The sequence below is a fragment of the Odocoileus virginianus genome, chromosome 5 (assembly GCF_023699985.2).
Source record: "Odocoileus virginianus isolate 20LAN1187 ecotype Illinois chromosome 5, Ovbor_1.2, whole genome shotgun sequence".
In the NCBI taxonomy this organism is placed as follows: domain Eukaryota; kingdom Metazoa; phylum Chordata; class Mammalia; order Artiodactyla; family Cervidae; genus Odocoileus; species Odocoileus virginianus.
In genome coordinates this window covers 92,242,156-92,257,013 of record NC_069678.1, presented here as the reverse complement: position 1 = coordinate 92,257,013, position 14,858 = coordinate 92,242,156, and the positions used below count along the sequence as shown (strand labels likewise).

At 49.3% G+C, this 14,858-nt stretch overlaps 1 protein-coding gene across 5 annotated transcripts in view; it reads right to left on the bottom strand.

The window, feature by feature from the left end:
* CSMD2 (CUB and Sushi multiple domains 2) overlaps positions 1–14,858 on the bottom strand; it is a 697,019-nt gene that overhangs the window by 94,546 nt on the left and 587,615 nt on the right. For all 5 annotated transcript variants that reach the window (XM_070468425.1, XM_070468426.1, XM_070468423.1 and 2 more), the window contains 4 exons: positions 14,500–14,709; positions 7,658–7,846; positions 3,280–3,457; positions 2,104–2,249 (listed from right to left, as the gene is read on the bottom strand). In XM_070468425.1, coding sequence (XP_070324526.1) covers positions 2,104–2,249; positions 3,280–3,457; positions 7,658–7,846; positions 14,500–14,709 — 723 coding nt within the window. The remainder of the gene's footprint in view (positions 1–2,103; positions 2,250–3,279; positions 3,458–7,657; positions 7,847–14,499; positions 14,710–14,858) is intronic.

The following is a 14,858-nucleotide window of genomic DNA, read 5'->3' as shown; positions in this document are numbered from 1 at the left end:
ACAATAAAAAGGAACAAAGTCCTCTTACATGTAACCATCTCATGAGATGGTTAGATAGCATCATTGACTCAATGGACATGAATTTGTGTAAACTCCAAGAGATAATGAAGGATAGGGAAGCCTGGCATGCTGTAGTCCATGGAGTCGTAGAACCGGACACAACTCAGTGACTGAACAACAATTATTACATGTAATAACTTGGATTACTCTCCAGAGGATTATATTGAGTGAAGGGAAGTCTATCCCCAAACATTACACATTATTGAGTATCTTTAATACTCTCTGCCTAAAGCTAAGCATTCCCCTGCATGGGTTCATTTAACTCTGTGAGATTAGGCACTGATATGATTCCCATCTTGTGGGTAATGAAGTTGAGGCTCAGGAAAGTCAAAGGACAGCCTCATGGTCATGCAGCTAATATATGGCAGAGGTCTGAACCCAAGTCTACGATGCTGGAGTCCACACTCTATCTGTCTGTGCACAAGTCCCATGGAGTCAAAATGACACAGCCTTCAAAACTGGGGTCCTGGGGCTTCCCTGGTGGTTCAGTGGTTAAGAATTCACCTGTCAACGCAGGGGACATGGTTCAATCTGTGCTCTGGGTAGATCCCACATGCCGAGAAGCAACTAAGCCTGTTCATCATGACTACTGAGTCAGCAATGAAGACTAAGACAAAAACAAAAACAGAAGCCTCGGGTGAGAGGTGTGCCCAGCCAGAGGGGTGTGGGTACGAAGGCAGACCGAGAGGGCAGGTCTCATCACCATGTCATGCTCACCTGGGCCAACACTCCTGGGAATGGTGACTGGAGCTGCCTATGCTCTCAACAGTGTTGCTTCCGTCTCTTTCTGCCTCAACATCACTACCTCTCCCAAGGACTTGGGGTGAATGCATTCAAATTTCTATAAATACACGTGTGAGGTGTTAACACCACGTGGTTTCACCGAACAGCCAGCGCAGAGCTGCAAGGGCTGGGTTCTCCTCCCAGTTCTAGCTGTGCGGTTCTGGGCAAGCCCTCCTGCCTTCCTTGGCCCTCGTTTCCTCGTTTATAAAGTGGGGGTAATAACAGCGGCCTTACTAACTCACAGGATTCTTAGAGGTCATGAACTCCAAGCCCTTTGTTCTACAGGTGAAGAAGCAGCTAGGGAGAGAGCTTCAGAGGTCAGATACTTGGCCTGAGGTGGAGGCAGGAATAAAGTCAAGCCTTCCTGATTTCCAGTTCATATAGATGCAATGTTCCGCAAATCGTAAACACGGGGGCTTATTCCATGGCTGGGCACAAGCCCACAAAGAACTTTCTGTAAGTTTTGCTAAGCTGTGTCCACTGTAATAAAAATGAGGAGATACCTGGGACCATAATCCTGGACTTCCATGAGAAAACAGGCTGTCGATAAGGACAGACACACCTGCATTACTTACGCTCCTGTACTTGAATTTCCCCACCTTCCTTTGTGCACAGTACTTCCTGTGGGGTCAACAGAGGCTCTAGACACCTTTGGAGTGGGACCATTCTCTAGAACGTGCTGAGGGATGAGGTGGGGCACAGGTAAATGGATAACCCAACGAGGGAGCTGATGTGAAAGATGAGTAAGAAGACTTGCCCTGCTGCCTCTGAACTTGAACTTGGCACCAAGGATCAGCCTGGTGGGCGTCTCCACCCTACTGGTAATGGCAGTGAAGGAAAACTCACATTTACGGGGCCCTGTGCTGGGAGCTCTCACATCGCAACAGCTGAAGTCTCATAACCCTGAGGACACTGAAGGCTCCCCTGGTGGCTCAGATGGTAAAGAATCTGCCTGCAATGCAGGAGACTGGATTCAGTCCTGGGAAGATTCCCCAGGAGAAGGGAATGGCTACCCACTCCAGTGTTCTTGCTTGCAGAATCCCATGGACAGAGGAGCCTGGTGGGCTACAGTCTACGAAGTAGCAAAGAGTCAGACATGACTGAGCGACTAATCCATTTTTCTGAGGACACTGAGGTGAAGAAGCTATGTCACTCACTCCAAAACACCACACTGGCAAACGCAGGAGCCAGGAGGCAAGCCCAGCCTGGACTGAAAAGTCTGGCCCTCCCGTCCTCCCTGGACCAGTCTGTCATACTGACCAGAGAAAGCTATGGCGAAGATCCCGCCCATGGCTGCCTCGTGGTGGAACTTGAGCAGGACCTGGTTGGATGAGCTGTGCATTGTCTTCTTGGCAAAGCTCCGGCTGAAGGATCCAAGCTGTGGGACTGTCTTCTGTGGCCCATCCCTGCAAGAGGAAAGAAGATCCTGAATGTCATGTGTCATCATGCTTGCCTGTTCTAGCTGGTGCATCAGTGGCCTTCAGTGAGCAAAGAGACACCCATGTTGCCTTCCTGGGCCCAAGGATTTCTTCCCTGGAATTTTATCTAGTCCCTTCCATCTGATCTCATTCATTGTCTGGAAACTCAGTGAGAAATCCATTCAGGGCAGTCAGGTGACAGTTATCCAGCTCTGGGAATTTTGAGGACAGAATCCTACTATCTCCTGCTGATTCCCAGAAGCTCCAAACAAAGGAATTTTCAAAAAATATGTTTGTCCAGAGATTCAGCAGTTTGGAAAAAACTGTCTAGGAAACTGTACTAGTCAACTTGTAATTCACATTCTCATTTTAAAATTAACACAAGAAACTCTAACTATATAACTCAGAGCTGAGCCATCCAGCTTGGTAACTATGAGGCTACACATTACTATTTACATTTAAATTATTTGGAATTTAGTCAATTTAAAAAATCAGCTCCTCAGTCACTCTAGTCACATTCAAGTGCTTGATGGCCACATGTAGAGAGGGGCTATCATATTGGACTGCACAAATATGTAATGTTTCCATCACTGCAGACAGTTCTGTGGTCAGCACTAGCTCAGCATGAGATACCAGTGGGACTTCATCAAATACCACTGCACAGTTCTTCCCTTCGTCTGGATAGCTTATCCGGTAAATGCAGAATTTTAGTTTGGACTCTGGAAACACTGAGAAAAGTCTGCTCATTGATCCAGATTCCCACACTCATTGGTCTTTTGACTGACCCCCAGCAGAACTCCAGGTGGGGAACCACACTGCCCTGCCAGTCCTTTCCCATCAAGGAGTCAAAAAGGCTAACGGAAGTTGAGTTCTTATGCCACTATGTTTATCTGAGACCCAGGAGGCTGACAGATATTTAAAACCATCCAACTCTTGGTTTTCTGGACAAACAGATGTGTGACCCAGCTGAGAGCCCAGCTCAAGCCCCTTCCGCTGCCGACACGGCAGGTGGCCCTACCAGACGGTGATGAAATCTCCAGAGGGCTCTGTCTGCAGCAGGCTGAGGTTGAGGCGGACGCCGTGACCAATGGGGACGGTGATCAGCCAGACGCAGTCCTGGGAGCTGGAGTAGGGACTGGGGAAGCCCGGGGAGTACACAGTGCCATTGAAGGAGGTGATGTTCCCGCCGCAGGGGACTGCCAGGGAGAGGACACAAACACAGAGTGCTGCAGACCACCTCCCCCACTGCTCCAGGAGGCTAGCTGGGATGGGGAGAGGAGACGGGGCCAGGGATGGCTGGGTGGGAGGGAAAGAGGAGACGGGACCAAGGATGGCCGGGCCTGGCTTTTCCTGCTGTTCCCAACACGTCACAGCCCGAGAGGCCCCCAATCTTCAGCACAGGTGCCTCTGTGGACCTGTCTCAGTCCTGAACCGTCTTTTCTCTTTCTCATGAAAGAGACCTGTCCAAGAGGAAGAACACACCAAATCTACCGCCTCTCCTCTCCTAGGAATGCAAGAGTCAGGGCTTCACTACACTTACTGGGAAGAGGTAGAAAATTATGATAGTATCTCTTTATCTTATTATTCTAAGATTCTTGGATTGGTTTTTTTGACCTTGACTTAAGAGTTGTGGATTCTTGGGACTTTCCTGGTGGACCAGTGGTTAAAAATCTGCCTACCAATGCAGGGAACATGAGTTTGATCCCTGGTGGGGGAATTAAGATCCCACATGCCACGGAGCAACTAAGCCCGTGTGCCGTATCTACTGAAGTCTGTGGTCTAGAGCCTGTGCTCCACAACAAGAGAAGCCACCGCAATTAGAAGTGTGGATACCACGACTACAGACTCGTCCCTCCTCACCACAACCAGAGAAAGCCTGTGCACAGCAACAAAGACCCAGCACAACCAAAATAAATAACTATTAAAAAAGCAATCGCAGATTTTTGTAGTGAGACTAAGGTTGGATTCAAATCATGGCTCAACCATTAACTTGACTAGATAGCTTCAGATCAGCAGGGTAGTCTCTCTACCTTCACCTACAAAACAAGACTAAGACCCCCTCCTCATAGTATAGTGGTTGACCATCAGATGAACTCATACATGTAAGATGCTCAGCCAGTGTGAGCTCGCAGAGAGGGCATCTGCTACACAGACATGTCCCCTCTCCTTATCTTCCTGTCTCCCCAGAGCAACACCCACTCTTAGACTCAGTCTGATCTAGGCTTTAGGCAGGGTTTCCCTGGTGTCTCAGATGGTAAAGAATCCGCCGAAATGTGGGAGACCTGGGCTCGATCCCCGGGTTGGGAAGATTCCCCTGGAGGAGGGCAAGGCAATCCACTCCAGTATTCTTGCCTGGAGAATCCCCATGGACAGAGGAGCCTGGAGAGCTGAAGTCCACGGGGTTGCAAAGAGTTGGACATGACTGAGCGACTAAGCACACACACAAGCACATAAAGAGTCCTGGAATTCTCCATGGTATTTGGACTTGGTCCCCGTGGAGGAAGATGAGAGATTCTGGGCAAAATCCCCCTGGTCCAGAACAATCAGTGTATTGGCTGGTATGGGTCATCAATCAGACTCATGGATGAGGGCAGACTGACCTGAGAAGAAAGCATCCCAACACCTCCAAGAAGAGGCCAGGGCTCTGGGCTCTGGCAAATGTGAGCACACCCTGAAAGTGGTGTGCATGGGCATGCCATCCCTCCATGGACCAAACCACCACTCGATGCCAGATGCAGCCAGGGGAGGCAAAGGACAGCAAGGATACCACAGCATGTGATTCTGATCTGTGGCATCACGATCTCCTGGGACATGGTTGAGTATACTGGTGTCTCCGGCCCAGGGTGGAGTGTGCTGTCAACATTGAGTATCAAGGGAACATTTGGTGGGGGAGCCCCTTATCTGGTCCTGGGGAGGGGAAGGGAGTCCTGGCAGAATTCACTTTTAGACTCAGACCTGAGAGATGACAGGGCTACACAGGTAAGGCAGGAGAGAAGGGCAACGTTCTAGGAGGAGGGACCAGCATGCACTCAGAACCAGGGGCAAGAGGAGCAAAAATGGCAAGTATTTCAGCTGAGCGGGAGCAAAGTGTGACAGTGCAGAACATGGGGAGGTCGGCGGGTCCAGGTCCCGAGGCGCAGCGTGCACTAGCTCCTGGGGGCTGGACAGTTACCCCGAGGGAAGTGGGAACAGCTCACTAGCTTCTCAGCAGGGCTGTGTCTGGAGTACAGTAAGTCCCCTACATATGAATGAATTCCATTCAGAGAGAGTGATTGTTAAGTCCAATTTGTTCCTAAGTCCAACAAAGTTAGCCTAGGTACCCAACTAACACAATCGGCTATGTAGCATTGTACTGTAATAGATTTATAATACTTTTCACACATAATACATTAACTAATACATTAAAAACAAATACAAAAAATAAAGAAAATGTGTTTAATCTTACAGTCCAGTACCTTGAAAAGTAAAATAGTACAGTACAATAGTTGGCATACAGGGGCTGGTGTTGAGTGAACAGGCAAGAAGAATTACTGACGGGAGGACGGCAGGGAGGAGGGGGGAGATGGTGGAGCAGAAGGATCGCCAGCCATAGGCGACGGAGGGCGAGCTGCAACGACATTCATGCCGGCTGCCGACCGCACAGGTTCCGGTTCCTTGCCGGAACTTGATGCACTTTCGCATCTTTGAAAGTTCGCCACTGTACATGAACGCTTTCAAAGGCTCACCACCCTTACTACACTGTGAAAAGTGGACTGAGGAACACAAGACTGAAGGCTGGGGGCCCAGTGACAGGCCTCATCTAAGTGACCTGGGTTAGAGTGGAGGCAACGCATACAGACAAGTGGATGTATCTGAAAGGCAATTAGGATGTAGAATTAGCAAGACTCAGTGACTAGACAAGGGTAAGTGAGAGGCAGGCTGCCCAAACTGAGTAACGAATAACCAGGGGACTAGAGGGGCCTTTCACTCTAGTGAAGATTTCAACATAATGGCAGAAAGAGGATGGCTTCCATTTTGAATACATTAGGATTTAGGTGCTTCTGGATAAATGAAGATATTTAGTAAGGACCTGGATGTACAGGTAAAGAATTGGGTAAGAGATAAAGGTTGCAGACACAGATAGCATTTGGAGATGTGAGGGAAAGAAGAGAAGAGAGTGTGGGAAATAACTTTAAAGAACAAAAACACTCAAGGGACAAAGAAAAAGATGACCTAAAAGTTGGCACAGGCAGAAAGGTAATTGGAAATGCAAGAGAAAATGACGTCCTCTTCTAAGCTAAGGGAAGCACTGGCTTAGGAGGAAGAAGGGTTCATGGCTAAAGGTGTCTGATGGGGGAAGCACCGCTCTTACCTCTCCTGTGACGCCATAAAAAGGAGCAAAAAAGAAACAAAAGTCCACAATGAAGCTTGTCATATAGAGGGTGGCCAGCCAACAATTCCAGAATGATGGACTGATTATGCATGGGGATGGTTTTGAAAATCTGAAAATCTAACTGGGAATTTAATAGTTTTAGCAATTATGATCTTATATGCTAACACCAGAATAGCTCAGTTGTGTGAGCAAGGTCTCTTTATCCATGGAGACTTAACACTTTTCCAACTCATGGATTCTGAACCAGTTACTGTGCTGGGCACTTTACATGTGCCATCTTGGAATCCTCTCAACTCTTATGAAGAGAAGCCCCATCATACTAAGGAAGAAACTGGAGGTCAGAGAGGTGAAGCATTTCAGAGATAAAGCCTAGGGTGATCTGATTCCAGAGCTGGGGCACTTTCTCCTGAACCATACTGTTCTCCTGCTAAATCTTGTCCTTTCAAGACAAATCCTAGCTTCTCCTCAAGGAAAAGGAAGGGAAAATGGAACACAGGTGTATAGACGGGGGCAGGCACAGCATGAGCTCCTGGTCCTCCTCCACCCTGATTCTGGTTAATGAAGGCTCAGGAAAGCATCCCCTGTAGCTCTCTGATATCCTCAGCCCGGATCTCTCTAGGTTCATGTAGGAGAAGGGGAATAAGCTGGGGGGTATGAAGAGAGGAACACAACTCTTCTAGGAAGATGCTTTCGTCTCTTCTCCCTTTAGAAAAGCACCATGATTAACTCTCTACCCCTTAGCATATCAGTGTCTTCACTTCTGACTGGGACATCTAGCCCATGAGGTTGGCTGTTCCCACGGGCTGAGAATGTACTCCTTTGGCTGTGACCTGTGTCTCCTCCAGGTCCTCCCTAGTATTGGCCCAGAGCTCTTTGCCCAGTCTGGATAGGCTCAGTCCCATCCATATGAAAAAGTGATGGACAATGTTTGCTAGGAACTCCTAGCATGGGTGATCCCATGGAGTAGGCATGTGCATGAACCCTGTCACTAAAAAGAATCACCAGGATTGACTGAGGAACATACCTTCACACCTGGGCAGGGGGTGGTCCCAGTTCCGGTTGGTGCCATGTTGACATGTGAGCACAGGGTGGCCCATCAGTTGATACCCTGGGAGGCATTCGAAGGTCACTGACTGTCCAACATTGTAGCCAGCTCCCCGAACAATGCCATTGGCAAAGGGCTCTGGATCTGGACATTCTTGAAGTTCATAGGCTGGGAAAGAATAAGAGAGAAGGTTTTTTTATACTCTCTGGGCATTTTCTCCCCATCCAGAATATAGGTGTGCCAGGGAACTGGCAGGTGGCGCTAGTGATAAAGAATCTGCTTGCCAAGGATATACAATGGAAAAAAGACAACCTCTTTAACAAGTGGTGCTGGGAAAACTGGTCAACCACTTGTAAAAGAATGAAACTAGAACACTTTCTAACACCATACACAAAAATAAACTCAAAATGGAGTAACGATCTAAATGTAAGACCAGAAACTATAAAACTCCTAGAGGAGAACATAGGCAAAACACTCTCCGACATAAATCACAGCAGGATCCTCTATGACCCACATCCAAGAATATTGGAAATAAAAGCAAAAATAAACAAATGGGACCTAATTAAACTTAAAAGCTTTTGCACAACAAAGGAAACCATAAGCAAGGTGAAAAGACAGCCCTCAGACTGGGAGAAAATAATAGCAAACGAAGCAACAGACAAAGGATTAATCTCAAAAATATACAAGCAACTCCTGCAGCTCAATTCCAGAAAAATAAACGACCCAATCAAAAAATGGGCCAAAGAACTAAACAGACATTTCTCCAAAGAAGACATACAGATGGCTAACAAACACATGAAAAGATGCTCAACATCACTCATTATCAGAGAAATGGAAATCAAAACCACAATGAGGTACCATTGCATGCCAGTCAGGATGGCTGCTATCCAAAAGTCTACAAGCAATAAATGCTGGAGAGGGTGTGGAGAAAAGGGAACCCTCTTACACTGTTGGTGGGAATGCAAACTAGTACAGCCGCTATGGAGAACAGTGTGGAGATTTCTTAAAAAACTGGAAACAGAACTGCCATATGACCCAGCAATCTCACTCCTGGGCATACACACCGAGGAAACTAGATCTGAAAGAGACACGTGCACCCCAATGTTCATTGCAGCACTGTTTACAATTGCCAGGACATGGAAGCAACCTAGATGCCCATCAGCAGATGAATGGATAAGGAAGCTATGGTACATATACACAATGGAATATTACTCAGCCATTAAAAAGAATTCATTTGAATCAGTTCTAATGAGATGGATGAAACTTGAGCCCATTATACAGACTGAAGTAAGTCAGAAAGATAAAGACCAATACAGTACACTAATGCATATATATGGAATTTAAAAAGATGGTAATGATAACCCTATATGCAAAACAGAAAAAGAGACACAGATGTACAGAACAGACTTTGGGACTCTGTGGGAGAAGGCAAGGGTCGGATGCTCTGAGGGAATAGCACTGAAACATGTATATTATCAAAGGTGAAACAGATCACCAGCCCAGGTTGGATGCATGAGACAAGTGCTCAGGGCTGGTGCACTGGGAAGACCCAGAGGAATCGGGTGGAGAGGGAGGTGGGAGGGGGGATCGGGATGGGGAGCACATGTAAATCCATGGCTGATTCATGTCAGTGTATGGCAAAAACCACTATAATACTGTAAAGTAATTAGCCTCCAACCAATAAAAATAAATGGAAAAAAAAAAAAGAGAATCTGCTTGCCAGTGCAGGAGACAGAAGAGACATGAGTTCTATCCCTGAGTTGGGAAGATGTCCTGGAATAGGAAATGGCAACAAACTCCAGTATTCTTGCCTGGAATATTCCACGGACAGAGATGCCTGGAAGGATACCATCCACAGGGTTGCAAAGAGTCAGAAACCACTGAGCACACATACACACAGGGAGTTAGCAGAGTGGTGGAGAACCAAGGTATGGACTCAGATAGGCCTTTGTCATTTTCTAGCTATTGGCTTTGGCCAAGTGACTTAAGTTCTCTATGCCTTTGTTTACTTACTTAGAAAACAGTTCTTGTGAGAATCTGATAGGAAGATATATACACACAGCTTTTTGCACAGTCCTGGCACATGGTAAGAATGCAATAAACATGCTGTCTGTTATTACTGCTTTCATGGGAAAGGGCAGCCCAAGGGAGACAAGGTTAGATTGAACCATTATTCTTTGAGCAGCTCGTTGGGGCTCAGCATTGACTTCGGCTCTTTTCTGTTGTGTATTTCATTCAATCCCAATAACCACCAAGATCACAAACACGGGAAGCAGTCAGGTGAGCACCTGAGTGGGGTCCTTCTGACTCTGAGCAATTAGAACCTCTGCAGAAGGAAGAAACACAGGAGTAAGTCCAACCTGTGGCAAGGAGAGAAACTTTTCCGAGGGAATAGCTGTGTTAAAAGGAATGTGTGGGGACATCCTGGGTGGTCGGTTCAGTGGTTAGGAGTTTGCCTTCCAGTGCAGGGAGTGTGAATTCAATCCCTGGTCAGGCAGTTGGGATCCTACATGCCTCATGGCCAAAAACAAACAAACAAACAAAAAATGGAACAGAAGCAATGTTATGACACATTCAACAGAGACTTTAAAAATGATCCACATCAAAAAAAAAAATTAAAATAAAATAATAGGAATGTGTGGCTTTCATACAAGGGAGTCCCTCCAAAGAACAAGAAAGTCGCTTCCCTGAGAATGGGTGTGCCTGCCTTGAAAGGAGAAGCCTTAATGGGAGCAGCTGAGCCAACAGAGGGAAGTCACTGAGGGATTTGCTGAGCACGTCGGAGAACCAGAGCCCTCAATTATGAATAATTGGATCCACAGGACAGTAAATGGACCCACTCAGCAGGAAATCAGCAGAGGGAGCAGAGGGAGCGTTTCTACAGTGGAAATTCTCAGGGGGAGTGGTTGAGATCAAATAAATGCTCGACGCAAGTCGGTGTGCCTCATCATGTGCCATGACAATGTAAAGAAGGATGATCATGAAGCACTCCCTTCGTGTGATGTGTTTCCTCCGTGTCATGCAGGGAGGTCTCTGTGGGCATAACTGGGCAGGTTTCACTGGGAAATCATCAAGGTAGGACTTCTCTGGGGGTCCCGGGGTTAAGAATCCATCTGCCAATGCAGGTGACACGGGTTTGATCCTGGTCCAGGAAGAACGCACATCCTGGGGAGGCAACTAAACCTGTGCCCCGCAACCACAGAGCCTGCATGCCACAACTACCGAAGCTTCGTGCCCTAAAGCCCGTGCTCTGCAACGAGAGAAGCCACTGCAATGAGAAGCCCGCACACTGCAATGAAGAGTAGGCTCCACTCGATGCAACTAGAGAAAGCCCACGCAAAGCAACAAAGACTCATTGCAACCAAAAATAAACAAATAAAAATTTTTAAAATAATCAAAAATTTTTTTTTTTAAAGAAATCATCAAGGTAGTTGGGTGTGTTGAAAAATCAAGCAGTTCTAGAGAGACTGGGTGGGCGGGGCAGCCAAAGGGGCGTGGCTCTGTCACAAGCAGCAACGGGTTTGGGCGATTTGGCAAATGAGGTCTTAGTAGAAGTGAGGCGCTTGTAGGGAGGTGACTGAAGAATAAGTGGGGCTTTTAAAGAGATGTCTCAGTGGGAAGAGAGGGACCCAACGATGTGGGTGAGTCTGAAGACCGAGGGCTGGTGAGAAGTCATGAGCAGCCTGGAGGAGACTGGCTGGGTCTCTCTCACAGGAATTGTTTCCAGAGGAAGGAGCTGACTTTTCACAAAGAGGCACTGAAGTGAGGGCTCCGGGGCCGCCTTCACAGGGAGAGGAGTCTCAGAGTCTCTTCCACCAGAGGAAGCTTCAGAGGGAGAGGTTGGGCCTAGAGAGCAGATAGGATCCCTGAGGAGTGGAGTCATTAACTTCCCCAGAAAAGGGTTCCGTGGGGAGAGGAGCACTGGACGCTATAATGGGACTAGATACAGCTTCAAGTAAAGAGACATATTTAAAAAATCAGTCATGATGATGCCTAACATTTTGGAAGAAGGTCATCTTGCTATGTTCTTAGAAACACAATCTCCTGAGAAATTTCGACGAAATACATTAAGCCCATCAGGCTAGGAGACCTGGTAGGAGCAGCTTATGCTGTTACTGAAAACGTTACAAGGATATTTACCTGAAGAAGGGAAAAGATAACTCCAGGTTAGGAAGGTCAGAGTGTCTAACAGGAGGGATTTTGAGGAAAAGTAAGGAGTTATATTTCTTCCAGAGAAAGTCTGGGGGCCACAAAGAGCTGGGACTGCTGGATACAAATGGCCTGAGTGGTGATGTAGGTCTTTTCATAAAAGAAAAACCTAGGGTGAGTGGTCAGGTGAAACTCCGCAGGGCCAAGAACATGGGCCTAGGGGGCAAGGAGAATTATCTGGGCCTGACACATGGGGAGGCCTCAGTGGGAGCACCTGGGCCTCCGGCACAGGAGACAACCTAGTCCGGAGGATAGGTCGTCATGAAGGAGAAGCCATAACGGAAGTTTCAGAGGTCAGGTCTGAGGTGGGGGCCCACTCGGACACCAAGGGTGGCTCCACGAGGCCCATCAGGACTGTGGCAGTGGGCAGGTGCTGAGGAAGCAGCTGGGCCTGTGACCCAAGGGGAACATCCAGGGAGGTCCTGGGGAGCAATGTGAGTGAGCGGGGAGTGGGGGGGTGGCGGGGCACTGGCCCACTGCAGAGGGGACATTGCTGCGGCTCTCATATACTTGGGCCAACTCAGGTCAAGGTGTTGGTCCTCTGAAGGTGAACTCGGGACCCCTCCTTCCTGTTTCCACCCTTCGCCCCCGCCTCAGGTTCCTCAGAGGACCTGGCCTCTGAATACACGGAGCCTGCGTGAGTGACGTAACCCAGGGTGCTGGCCCGTGACTGGAAGCCTCAGGGAGGAGCCCGTGAGCCTCAGGTGAAGCTCCTCAGAGGAGAAGGCTTGGTGAGTCTGGGAGGCGCTGAGGTCAGGGCTCCTGACCACTACTTCTTCAAGGAAGCGGGGGGTCCAAGGAGTCGGCAGGACTCAGAGGGGCAGCTCTGACAAGGACAAAGTGGGCTTAACACACGGGAATGCAGGGAGCGTATCTGCTCTCACCATCTGAGCTCCTGGACAGGGGGAGGCCCCAGAGCACTGTCCCCACCACAAAGGTGGCGTCATCAGACCCTGCATTCATCCCAGAGGAGCTCAGGGCAAGCCCTTGGGCCCAACTGTGTCTGCATCAAATTCATGGAGAAGTTCTAACTCCCTACCCCTCTCCCCCTCCTCAGAACGTGATCATATTTGGAGACAGGATCTTCACCCACCTTTACCTAAATTAAAATGAGGTCTTTAGTTAGGTAGTCTTAGTCGCTTAATCGTGTCTGACTCTTTGCGACCCCATGGACTACTCTGCCAGGCTCCTCTGTCCATGAATTCTCCAGGCAAGAATACTGGAGTGGGTAGCCATTCCCTTCTCAGGGCATCTTCCCAAACCCAGGGATGGAACCCAGGTCTTCTGCATTGCAGGCAGATTCTTTACTGTCTCCACATTTCCCGTTTTTACAAGAACACCAGTCATACTGGACTAGGGCCCACCCTAGTGACCTCAGACAGACAGGCAGAACACTGCGTGAGGATGAAGCCAGAGATGGGGGTGATGGTTCCACAAGCTGAGAAATGCCAACGACCAGCAAACCGCCAGAAGCCAGGAGACAGCAGAGAATATATTCTTCCTTGCAGCCCTTGGAAGGAGCCAGCCCTGCCCACCCCTGATCTCAGGGCTTCCAGGCTCCAAGACTGTGAGAGAGTAACTCTGCTCTTCAAGCCACCGGTCTGCGGTATACTGAGAGAGCAGAGCTAGGAGACCAACACACGGGAAGCCTGAGAGGCGTGTATCTGTCCCAGACCTCACATTTGGGCCTGAGTCTCTCCTGGGATAGACTGTGGCCTTGGGATGTATGGTGACCACTGGCCAGGCCTCACTGCCTACCGAGGTTGTGTACCTTTCTTAGGCACAGGCTCGCCCAGTTAAGGCTGACCTCTGCCATGAGCCCATCCACAGCCCACTGGGGGTGCAGTTGCATTACTGCCAATGACATGGCATTTACTGGGAAAGAGGCTGGGCTTCTCCCTGCTCCTGCCTTGGCGTGAAGGGCCCAGCTCCTTCTCCCGAGGCCTCCCAGGAGGGAGATGTCGGCTGCCCCCAGGGCCCTGGGTATAGCTGCCCAGGTGGGTACAGCTACACAGGCACAGGCGAAGTCTGAGCTGGGGCGGACAGGGCTCGATCCAGGAGGAGTGGGCCAATCACAGGACTCCAGCTGAGGATGGGGGAGCCGTGGGGAGTGTGGTCCAGCCTCACACAGGGCAGCCCCCAGAGGGGGGAAAGGGTCTTGCTCCTGTCTCATTGTGAAGGCTCAGCGGGGGCTCCAGGCTTGTTACCAGAATCGTTACTGGAAACCTCCATCATATCACAGGACAATCTTTGCGCGGCATAACTGAACACATAGGGGAGGACCCAGAGGAGGAAGTGAGCCTTTTGAGGCCCCGGGGCAAGGGGTAGGGGGTGGTTGGATGTTTGAGGGGGAACTGATGGTCACTTGCTCCAAGGAAGCTGCTGACTGTTGGGTCTGGAGCCTGAGACGGCGCTTTGGCCTGCTGCCCTGGGAAGCACTTTTCCAGGGGGTTTGATAGCCTCTGCGGGGCCAGAGAGACATGTCACAGTGGTCAGGCCTGCCTTCCAGCCCTTGGCCTTTGCTGGGTTCCCTCCTCCCCTACGTGGAAGGCTGCAAAGATAGGTGATGGTGGGTTAAGAGGTGGGGAAGGATGGACCCTCCCTGTCCTCACCCTGATACTCCAGCTTGAATCCCGGCCGGTTCTGGGAGTGGTCGCTGTGGAAGTAGACGGTGGTTTCATGTGACGTGGAGAGCAGGGCGCTGGGAAGCTCACTCCCGCTGAATCTGCCCATCATGCGGCTGGTCTCGTAGGGGCCGTTCCGGATTTCTATGAAGTCGTGGTTGGGCTCAGTGGAGAAGTTCAGGAACTGGATGTGAGCTCCTGGGAGCAAGACAAAGGCAGACAGTGCCCAAGCAATAGAGTCCGGCTTCGGACGTGCTGACTCCTGAGAGCATCACCTGCCAGAGCCCACGTGTCCCCACCACCAACTACCCACCCAGTTAGGGGTCCCAGAACACACATGGGGAATC